The following is a 12,110-nucleotide window of genomic DNA, read 5'->3' on the forward strand; positions in this document are numbered from 1 at the left end:
AAAACAATGGATGATACTATGTTTTGAAATATACTTGTTAAATGAAAAAGTGGGCACGAACAATTGCAAAGACTGAGCTTCGTCCCAAGTCAAAATTGGAGTTTCGATACTTCAAGCTTCTGACATTTTAAGAAATTTTATTGGTATGTGTAGTGAGTGTCAAATTTACTTTTATGACAACTTTTATTTTATTAGGCTACAAACAAATGGAGTTTATTTGGTATTTTCTCTATAATAATGCTTCTTCATAAAAGGAGTAAGAAATAATCTCTTGTTTCTATGCATTACTGTAACAATCAATTATATGATGTATGTTTAAGGAAAAAACGTGGTCGTCATAATAAAGTACAGTAACACCTATTCCCAAAATTCAACAAGAAATAGGAAACAGATTCACGATCCGACACATGTCTGCCTTTTTTTAGCACACAGACAATTTGTATCTTCAAAATCCATTAGCTCTTTTACTTCCTTTTCCTTTTTCATTATAAGCTTATTTTTTGTTTTGTTCTCATAAACTGTAATATATACAGGGCATTCTCTTTTTTTTTCTCCTTTTATTTCTTTGAATGAGATCAAGTGCAAAGCTCATTGGCAATCTCGCACATCGAGTAGCTACTAGAGTAAGTTTTTTTTTATTATTTTTTTACATTTTATTATAGAAAATTGATATTAACTATTAATGAAAAAAAGTTACCATATAAAAGTGGGAAACCAATAGAAGCAGTGGAGCAGGATCATGTTGTCAAACAAACTGGTTAGTGTAGTTTTTTATCATCAATGCATACATAAGAAATAAACTTTTTTTTTTTACTTTTCTCCACCCATTTTTTCTTTTTAATATAGTTGCTGCAATCATTGAGATATCAAAATATAAATTATCCGTTATAGCAAATACTTTGGGCTATGTACTAGAAGATGTTGCAAAGGTTTATATTCATTCCATGTATTTTTGAACTTCTCTTTTAAGCTATAATTGTCTAGGAACACCAAATATATGAACAGAATGTGCCAATAGAAATTATGCAATCAAAATTATTTATACTTCGTTTACTATCCGCATGTATGCAACATCATTGGCAATACAGCTATGAACAAGAGAAAAAAAAGAATCCGAATATTTCACTCAATAAGCCCATGTTACATGTAAAACCATTGGATACGCCCTTGGTCGCGTTTATGCTTACACTATTGAATCGATATACCGCACAATACCATCTTGCTGAAGAAAACAACCCAGACTTGACAATGCGACAAATATATGATTATGATAAAACAAAGTACAAATATGAAGACATAAGAACCAGTTTAATCACAGATATTTACAAAGCTTCCGGCAAGATATTTTATTATGTCAGTTCCAGTAATTGGGATGCTTGCTATGCAAAGATCAAACAAGCTGTTTTATCTCTAGGCTCAACAAATCGAGTGTCAGATGAAATTCCTCATGAAATTCGTATGCTCGAGTTTAGTTGTCTGAATAGGGAAAAATTACAAATAGTATTTAAAGGTATAAATGTGGTATACATAACCATGTACAAAAACCAATATCTTATTTATTATTATATGCAGAGCTAAATCCCTATTACTTACATATGGGAATACAGGGGAAACTATTGTTTTCAAGACTAATTAGAAAAGCAATTTGGAGATGGATAGAGACCTGTCCTGAGGAGTTTGATGAAGCAACTAAAACAAATACCCTTTCGGATTCTGAACTACTCTTTGACATGTGTAATTCCGCAGCAGATAGTCCTAAGATGAGATCAATCCTTTGGCCACTGCAGACTATTCTTTTGGTTCTTTCCCCTCAATTCATGATGCAAGCTTTTATGGATCAAGCTACCAACCGACGAGCTAATTTCATGATTCTGCTTAGAAAATCACTTCAAACCACAAGGAGTCTTGATCTTGCATCCATTTGCTATGTAGATATTTGCAAGGCAGCAACTTATATTCCACCAGATAATGAATCCATCCTGAGACTCATGGTAGCCGATGTAGAGAGCGATTTAAGGAGTAAAGTATGGGATTTTTCAAATTTCTTTTGCAATGATACTACAAGTAGTACGCTCGGGTTCACTATTGACATGCAGACACTCGCAACTGACTTTTTATTGTCGCGCATCAAACTCAATAAGGAGGACGCTATCAAGACTCTTGTACCACCCATTGTTGAAGAAAGTACACCTATCATGATTAAGTCGGCTCTGGTGAAATCATGCTTGGCAATTATGCTTGAAGAAAACCGTCTGCCTTGGAACCCTACTATAAAATCCCTTTATGATGGACTCTGTGCACCCCTTCGAAAACTTTTTTTACAAGCGGTTCAGGATGAAATGTATACGAGATCGAAAGAAAATAATCTTACCAACCACAGAAGTCGAGTGGAATTACTTGTCGACATGCTTCGCCTATATCGGACTGATCTGTCCATAGCCATCCTTGGTGATGGTGATCGAGTGGAGCAAAATAGTGCACTCATGAAAGGACTCGCTACACTGTTAACACACCCTGCTCAGGTAGTTAGACAGGCAGCTGGAGAGGTGCTGATAAAACTTCATCAATCTGATAACATCTTGCGTTGGACGCCCAATTCAGATAATGTGCATCATTTTTGGAAAATTACTTCATCCGCCATCATGGTTATATGTCGATGTATGCTGGATACAAACTCTGATAAAGAAATGCAAATGTTTTTACTGATGGTTTTGGTCAAATTGCTTAAGGCTAGACTTGGATTTATAAAACACAAACAGGTAATATATGAAAGAAATAGCTGATTAATCAGATAACTAAACTATAGCTACAAATTCTAGTCTTTGTTTACATTGGATACATCATATATTAAAGAGAAATTGCAATCCACCATCTCACTAGAAATCGCTTTCCTGATTTTGCTGAATTCTGCTCATAAAGAGATTTGCGATGAAATATTTGACTGTATGACGGTATTTGGTCAAGAACTCTCCATGGTTGATGTATTTGAGGAAGGAATCAATACACAAACAATGGCACGCAATTTGAAAGTTTTTTCTAGCATATCAGTAGAGAATCACCAATTCTTGGGAAGAAAAGCACAGCAAAAACGAGCACGCCAGTGCTTGCAAATTTTATCTCATCACACAGTTTGCTGTTTTGCAGCTTGGGAAGAGGCTTGGAAGAGATGGAAAATGTTAACGCCTTTTGTCAATAGGGCACAACAAGACTATGAAAATGATTCTAGTGAAGGTAGAATAAAAACAAAATGATGTTCAATGTTTACTATTAAGCTCACATTTCCCTAGCTTCAAATGGACACCATAAAAAAACGACACCAGTGGGAAGGAACGAAAGGACAAAAAACAACACTGCCTCTGCAATATCCCCCGTTAGTAAACTTCAACATAACTTTGAGATGTATGAAGAGAAATCAACAGAATGGCAAAATTTTACAGGATTTTTGGCCGCTTTAGGCGGTTGCTGCCTGACAAAAGAAAAGGAAATGAATGAAAATGTGGGCTATTCATTGGATTACTCAAAGAAAATAGCTAATGGACCATTAGCTATGGTAGACGGTTTTATTGCTGAAATGATTGAAATGCTTGTTTCTAGCAATGTCTATGTTCGAGAAGGTGTTAAAGACACGTTGGGTAACGACCTATCTTCTTCCCTTCTTGTACTTCTGTTTCGTCACTTGGAAGACCGTATGAAAAAATGCTTTGACAGCAATGGACAAGCAATTCATACTTCAGAAAATGAAATATTTGTGGAACAATTGGTCCTCGTCTTGAGACTCATTCTGGACCGCTTAGTCAACCCTGGTGATTATTTATTAAGCATTGATTTTAGTACATTGGTGGACCAAATCCTTGACTATCTCGCCAGAATGTCGAACACATACGTTACTCTACGTATCAAGATCAAGGCGTGTATACTCATTGAAGCTCTGATGCAAAAGAAGGAAAGCATCATTATTCAAAATTCAATCATGCTACGAAATAAGATGCTTGAGGTCCTTGTAGAATGGACAAGCCATGTTTCTCTGGTAAAAATAACAGATCATATAAAATTAGTACCAATTAATAATTTAAATATCCAGGTACGAAAAACATATGAAGGAGAAACAAATGTAGAGAGACTCCAAAGGGATCTAGATCAGGCTTGTTTGAAATCGATTGTGAGCGTGCTTCACCAGCTCCCACTTCAACCATTGGATAACGTTAGACCCTCTGAGGTTCCTGTAGTGAAAAGCAAATTGTTCTTGAAGCGCTTTAATTTTTTTAGGAATATCCTTGACGGATACAAGCGTGCTGAACGAGAAATTATGGTTATGCAGCAAAAAGGCTCATTAGCTAAAGTGGCAATGGAATCCTACCAGGATATCACACAAATGAAGGATCTGGCAATCCTGGCCATGTCTAATTTACTAAGCGCAAATGTAGAAGCAGGTCTCAAATATTCACTATCCATGGGCTATGACGATGACCAGAAGACTCGCACATCATTTATGCAAGTTTTGACAAATATTCTTGATCAGGGAACCGAATTTGAGATGCTAGCCGAGAATGTGGTCACTGACAGATACGAAAAGTTAATCGATGTAAACAGACAGATCTTTTGTTAAAATAGAAAATGCTTTATTTATACTCTTCGTTTATAGATGCTGGTAGATGTTGATATGGAAATAGCACTAACTTTATGTGATGTTTGTCCATCATCAGAAATTTCGGGTTTAGCAGAAATATTACTGATTTGCTTCGAATCTCGTGGCAAAATAATACAATTGCTAAAGGCCATTATCGATAGAGAAGTGACAATGACCGGTAAGCAAAATAAAAAGAAACTAAAGGAATATAAACAGTAATATTGCATTTTTATTTTATAGAACAAGAAGCAACACTTTTCAGAGGAACCACCATGGCAACACGTATTTTATCGATTTATGCTAAATTCACATGTGTTGATTATATCCGTATCACCCTTTTACCAGTCATGGAATTCATCAACAACTTGCCCGAAGACCAACTAACTTGGGAACTTGATCCTCAAAAGCTTAATCCTCATGAAAATGTCATCAATAACAAGCAAAATGTACTTCGAGTTACAGAAAACCTTTTAGAAGCCATTTGCTCTTCTGTGAACAACGCTCCCATGTGAGAAAACAAAGCTTAGCTTCTTTTTTTTCCTTTTACTAAAATATCATTTAGGATATTCCGTCAAGAGCTTGGCTTGATATGTGATTCTGTTTCTTCTCGCTTTCCAGAAGCTAAATATACTGCAGTTGGTGGTTTTGTGTTTTTGCGATTGTTTGGTCCTGCTATTCTATCTCCGGAAAACGCTGGATTTGCAAAAAATGCTGTACCCAAGAGCACTAATGCCCGCAAGGCCTTGCTTCAAGCTACTAGAATAATACAAAACCTTGCTAATAACGTTCTGTTCGGAGCCAAAGAACCACACATGGTCTCATTGAACGATTTTTTAACAAACAATATTTACAGGATGACATCTTTTTTAAGATGCATATCTACTCTACCAAAGGATAGACCTGAAATTGCTGAAGCTACTTTAGGAATGGATCAAGCAGATTATCCTCGACTTCACAAATACCTTGTAAATAACTTTGAGCGTGTCTCTAGGGAATTGACCAGTAGATATCTAGCAAAAGGTGCAAGCACCAAAGATTTACTTCGTTGTAAAAAAAACCTTGATCATTTCTCAACCATCCTGGCTCAATTAGGAAGACCTTCAGAATCAACTACTACCACAGACACATTACATACAAAAAACTATGTTGCTGTCAACAATAACCACAGCTACAGTGACTTTATGCGAAGAAATGCACATCGTGATTTATCGGTGATCAGTAAAGAACATAGCTTTTATTTGGCTGGTAAATCAAAGGAAGGAAGACCAGTGTTTTATCTTTTCACAAGAACACTAGATTATCACAACACTGATTATGAATTGTTGACTTACTATATGCTCAGAGTAATAAAAAAAAATATTAAAGAGCGATTGAGACTAACTATGCTTTTGGTAGGTAATGGGACCATATTTAAATGCTCCATTTGAACTGATGTATGATACTACTGGATTCACCCTCGATAATGCTATACCTATCCATTGGCTGAGCCAATTCTTTCTTATGATTTTTAGTGACATGAATGACTATCTAGTGGCTATACACATATTAAACCCAACCACCTACTTATACCGCCATATGCTTAAATTGCCTCGGACTGTTCTCAATAAGTTTGTTAAAAGACTGCACTTATACTCAAGCTTAAGTGAACTTAATGAAAAAATACCAATTTCAGAATTTCGATTGTCAAAGACAACAGGTAAATCTCAAAAGGTGTATATCGCTTTAATTATCTAAGCTGTTCCTTTTTTATAGTGGGAATCGAAAAAGACCCCTGTATAACTGTTTACCCAGTAACAAGATTAACCAACCAAAGAACATCAGTACCTGTTATTGTAAAGATTGGTCCAGAAGAAGTTCAAGTTATTACAGTAAGTATAGAGTGGAGAGTCCGTTGGAAAAATGCTGATAGATAACTCATTTGTGTGCAGATGAAGAAGCAAGAGATATTTGATAATTATTATGTTATACTTCGAGATGTTCATCATATATCAGAGCTTGAAGATATAACTGGTTTATTGTCTTTAAAATCAGATCATGGAGAAGGAATATCAATTAAATATGACAGGGGAAAATCTACTATGGTCTTGTTATCTCCTCAGCGGGATATCATACTTTCTGTAAGCTAATTCTTTAAACATACTCAATATTTCTAATATTTCTTTTTTAAATTAGAGCTTGCGTCGTAGTAAGCAACGATACGAAGAATCCAGGCCCAGCAGTATGAATGAGCGCACGATTCGTCCTAATGATGTTCCAGGAAGACTATTAAACATGGCTCTTGTGAACGTTGGTAGTAACGATCCAGCACTCCGTGTAGCTGCTTATAACTTGTTATATTCTTTGAGTCTCTCATTTAAATTTGATATCGGCAATCAATTGTTTAATGCAAAAGGTAAGACGGGTATATACCCTCACTTCACTTACAATTTGTAACGTCTTTTGATATCAGATCTATGCATTCCCTCCAACAGTACAGACTTTATTGTATCCATCAGTGAAAGGTTAGCTCAGTCAGAACTGCACTTGACATTGGAATTTTTAGATGAAGCACTTGAAGGGCTTTCGAAATCAAGTGAGTCAATGCAGCAGCTATGCTTAGATTACATGGTGCCTTGGTGGCATAATCTAGAAAACTTTATAAGATATAATCCCGGGGAAGAGGTTTCGAGCATAACAAAAATAAAAGAACTCATCATATCGTTGATTGACATGACAATAAACAAGGTGGAGGTAAGCTAACTTAAAAAGATGTATCTAGCACCTGCTAAAATTCTTTTTTGGATTAGCTCTACAAGCATGTACAGGCTAAAGTGTGGGAAGTGTTGGCAAAAGTCGATGATATTGCAAACATAGTCATTGATTGTTTTGTACAATATTCAGTTGAAAAAGGAGTTGGATCTGTCGAAGCAGAGATGATTGCGGACACTTTGGTGACAATGTCTAGTGTATTAATTCGAGGCAAACTAATTAGCCGAATGAGACGAGCTATCGAGGGTACGTCCATTCAGCCATGCAGGAAATTGATAGAACACAAGTCTTGGAGCGAAATCACCGTCTTGCTTCGGTTTATTCTAATGCTCTCATTCAACTCTTTTGGTGTCACTATGGATCATTTGCCAGAGATTTATCACATTGTTACCGTGTTAGTTGCCACTGGCCCTACTTTCATTCGCTCATCAGTACATAAGCTTGTTGTGAACACCATTCATAATTTGTGTACTACTGATGGTTATTTGCCTGAGGAAAACCGCAGAAAACTCCACTATATCTTAAACGATGTCTGTGACAGTAAGAACCGTGTTCTCTTTGGTCTTACAAAACAAATGGCCAACGCATTTACCATCACGGCAGAAACAATTAATGACTACGCAGATAACGTCAATCTGTCCTACTTGCAAAACATTGTTAAACTTTTGATGGATACATTAACCTATGGAGCAGCAACTGTTGATATTGCCAACAGATGGAGAGCGCGATGGATGGGCTTGGTGACGAGTACTGCATTTTACTTTAACCCTGCTGTTCAGCCAAGATCGTTTGTTGTTTTAGGCTGTCTTGCCCAAGACGAAGTGGACGATGATCTTTTGTATCAAATACTTGTGGCCTTTAAGGGTGCATTAGCTATCTTTGTCGAAACAGAGCCCAATCTGATCATGAGCATCACAATGTGTTTAACCAATTTGATTGACAATCTTCCATCAAATTCTCGTTACCTTTTGCATCTCTTTTGGCTAGCAGTCGGTCTCATCCAGATCGGTCACCCTACTATCTTTCAAACAGCAGTAGAATTTCTTCATGCAGTGATCCGTGCACTTGATGCAAGAGATATGTTTATACGCAGACCTATCGAAAAGGTTCTGTTGGAAGCCAGAGCCAACTTGGAATATTGTGCCCTGGAATTGGACAAAGCATGTGGTGTGAACTTTGATGATTACTTTTCCTTTGCGATTGCTGTTATTATATTGAAGGGCCTGAACTACTGCGAGAACAAAGATGTGGTCTATCGATGTCTTTGTGCATTCCTCATTATAGACTCTAAACAATTTAGACAGCAGGAGTACATTGAGGCATATACACTTGGCTATCTCACAGGCCTGATCCCATTTTCAGCAAAGGAAAACGGTTTGACTGAAATGCTTCAAATCGCAGGTTGCAGTGAAAACATTAACTTGGGATCACCAAATGCCGGTTTATTTGATTTCCTTAGGATCCCTGATAACAACACGGCTCTTCTCTTTGTTTCGCTCTTGGTCACTTTATTAAACACATCTGAAAATGAATCCGAGAAGGTTTTCTTGTACAACTTGCTTGCAGATGCTGCCAATACTATACCAGAAGCGTTCTCCCTTGCGTAAGTAGAATTTAAGTTGAAAAATGGGTTCTAAACACATGATTGATAGATACGAGCCTTTGCTTCCCAAGATGAATCAAATAATGATCAATAGTCAAAATTATGAATTACTAGAGTCAGTAAAAAACATTTTGTTGACTGCGTGTTCAGAATCTGTCTTTGCCTTCAATTCGGTCCAGAAACGAACACAGAAATGTTGTCTTGATGATTTGGGATTCCTTTCATTATTGGATCCAACGCTTGGTACTATAACAACAAATGTTACGCTGAACGCCAAATTAGCGAGCAGGCTGCTTGGTGCTATTACGGATCAACAATAGAGATATTGCGTATAAATTAAAACTGTATACACACACAAATTATATATTTTTTCGCTTCTAAACTACATGTAATGGATATATTAAACATAGATGATTAGAATTTTATTTAAACACAATAAAAGCAATAAATTGATTGATTTCCACAAAACAGTAAAAAGAGTATCGTTTTATTTATTTTATAAAAAAAACCCATTTGCTCACACACATAAAAAAAAAAAAAAAAGAACAGGACCGAGGGAGTAAAAAGTTTACCCATCTTGATTGAAATATGGAACCACCAACCAAAGAAAACGAGACAAAAAGAATACGTACCTGAGTCGAACCAAAGTAGTGAATATACACCAGTTGGAGACAAAAAGACAAAGAGCCATTGGTAAAGAAAAAGAAAAAAAAAAAAGAAACAAAGTTGGTGGTTCTATCTAAAGGGGGGGTTTGTATATGAAAAAAGAAAACACGTCGCGACGCATGCATTACCATGATCCGCTCTTAAGGGTATGATCTCAGCCAAACAAGTTTGGCACCCCTCGGTTGTTCTTTTTTTTGTATACAACGTTAGTAAATCATAAAAGATGACTTGCCTTGACGCGTAGTTTTCTCTAGGAGGTTTGCTTATTTCCTTGCTTGAAGAGAAAACAAGAGGCGAGATGACAGAATTTTATTGTTGTTTCTAGTGTTCTTCTATAGCTGGTATGATTAGATTGGATTAAAGATACGATCGATTTCTTCAAGCGTCTTGCCCTTGGTCTCTGGAAGAAAGAAACTTCCGATGAACAGGAGGGTACAACAACCGCCAAAGAAGTAGTAACCACCATAGATTGTGTTTGTCATGAAGATGGGCATGATGAATGTCATGAAGATACCAATGGCCCAGTTTAGGCCATAAGCGAGAGCAATTGTCTTTGCACGAGTACGTGTGTTTGAGATTTCAGCAGGGTAGATGTAAGCAACAGGTCCCCAACTGTAAGCATAAGCAGCTTGAAAGATGAAAACAAAGGCAACGACACAAGCACGAGCATGAGGGTTTGATAAGCCCACGTTACCTTCGTCATCTACAACATTAAAGCCTTGAAAAAGACCGCCGACGATATACATGGAAGCACCCATGATGAGAGCGCCCGAGACAAACACACCTCGACGTCCAAGCCTGTCGATAAAAGCCAAGGTAAGCATGGTGAAGATCAGGACCAAGATATTACTTGCACCACTTGTTGCCAAAGAAATCGCTACACTACCCAAGCCAGCTTGCTGAAAGATTTGGGGTGTATAGTAACTGATGGAATAGGTTCCTGTGAAGGCAGCACCATTACCAGTAAATAAAGCAAACAAGGTACGCTTGAGATTCGTGCCACGGAAGCATTCGATAAAAGTACGATTACCAAAGGAACGTTCAAATTCAATTTCCTCACAGATGCTTCTGTATTCATTCTTGACTTCAGGATCATCAATTGTTGATTCATGTAACCTAGCCAAGACCTCAAGTGCTTCATCCATACGGTTTTTATCAACCAACCAACGAGGAGAAAATGGCAAAAAGTAAACGACGGAGAGTAAGAGACAGACGATGAGTTGGATCAAGAAAGGAACACGCCATGACCAATCTGAGGTGAGATAAGACGTCCCGAAATTAACAAAAAAGCCAGTGATGGTGCCAATCGAAACCGTAGCACTAAAGAGAGTGATCAAGCGACCACGGATATCAGGAGGAGCAATTTCTGTGTGATAGAGAGGGATGGCATTGGTCAAGAAACCTTCACCAAAGCCAACGAGTAAGCGACCGGCTATCAACAATCCAAAGTTATAACCAATTGTTTCAAAGAGGGCACCCACAGCAAACACTCCTGTTCCAAGTAGAATAGTATGCTTTCGACCGATTTGATCTAGAAAACACTTGTCAAAAAAAAAAAAAAAAAAAAAAAAAAAAAAAAAAAGCGTGATGTTTACCACAAACATTGCCAGAAATTAAACCACCGATAGTTGCAGTCAACAACATCATGGCGACAAGTAAAGCTTGTCGATATTCATAATCAACATTCAGAAATCTATTTACAAAACCATCAAGGACCATTATACCAGAGATTGCACCCGTATCGAATCCGACAACAAAACCACCCCCAGCAGCAATGACACCAGCCATATAAATCGATTTACGTCCTCCTCGATGAATTTCATGGATCGTAGGAATGGATTCTTGATCTATTTTTTTTAATTCAGTTTTCGAATTCATGAAAAGAATAAGGAAAAAAAAAAAAAGAAGTCTTTAAAAATTTGGAAAATCAATTTATTGCTATGTGACTCTAATCTGGATTATCTTCATCTGAAACCCGTCCCTCGGAAAGGTAAGAAAAAAAAATAGAGAAATACAATATCCATGCGTACTGGAGATTTTTAAATAAAAAAAAAAGAATGACTTGAACATCTTTTTCTAGTGTAAATTGAATTGATCCAATTCAACATCTGTTTTCCTCTTGATGACTAAAGCGATTTCATTGAGGGTTTAGGTAGATACCAGACCATTTGGATAAAATGAGTTGTCAAGATGATAGGTTGTCTGATTCACAGCGCCACTCATCACGCTGATCATCAATTCTTGTTACACAAATAGAATAGTTCACAAGAGTGAAATAAGAGATGGGATCATGTTGTCAACACTATACTCAGGACAAGTATAAAGTAGAGAAATACAATGATTCTATTCAACTTGGTTTCTATAGCAATGATTTTTAATTATTATTGATTTAAATAAATAAAAGATGACATGGTCCATATTGAAACAATGCATTTGTAATTAAGCTACTTTAGTGTCATTATTTAT

The 12,110-nt window shown here is 36.8% G+C and overlaps 2 protein-coding genes across 2 annotated transcripts; one reads left to right on the plus strand and one right to left on the minus strand.

The window, feature by feature from the left end:
• Nucleotides 1–1,760: 1,760 nt before the first annotated feature.
• On the plus strand, nucleotides 1,761–9,298 carry RO3G_00611 (uncharacterized protein; the record flags this gene model as incomplete). The annotated part of the gene is made up of 14 exons (XM_067655202.1): nucleotides 1,761–2,759; nucleotides 2,820–3,231; nucleotides 3,288–4,027; nucleotides 4,082–4,582; nucleotides 4,643–4,805; nucleotides 4,868–5,135; nucleotides 5,190–5,970; nucleotides 6,023–6,323; nucleotides 6,380–6,495; nucleotides 6,556–6,744; nucleotides 6,800–7,019; nucleotides 7,170–7,357; nucleotides 7,414–8,978; nucleotides 9,028–9,298. The coding sequence occupies 14 exons, from the start codon at nucleotides 1,761–1,763 to the stop codon at nucleotides 9,296–9,298; spliced, it is 6,714 nt and encodes a 2,237-aa protein (XP_067511303.1).
• A 693-nt stretch (nucleotides 9,299–9,991) lies between these two features.
• On the minus strand, nucleotides 9,992–11,432 carry RO3G_00612 (uncharacterized protein; the record flags this gene model as incomplete). The annotated part of the gene is made up of 2 exons (XM_067655203.1): nucleotides 9,992–11,076; nucleotides 11,240–11,432. 2 exons carry the CDS (start codon nucleotides 11,430–11,432, stop codon nucleotides 9,992–9,994), a joined length of 1,278 nt encoding a protein of 425 aa, XP_067511304.1.
• Nucleotides 11,433–12,110: the final 678 nt, after the last annotated feature.

The sequence above is a fragment of the Rhizopus delemar genome, genomic scaffold (genome assembly GCF_000149305.1).
Source record: "Rhizopus delemar RA 99-880 supercont3.1 genomic scaffold, whole genome shotgun sequence".
NCBI lineage: Eukaryota > Fungi > Mucoromycota > Mucoromycetes > Mucorales > Rhizopodaceae > Rhizopus > Rhizopus delemar.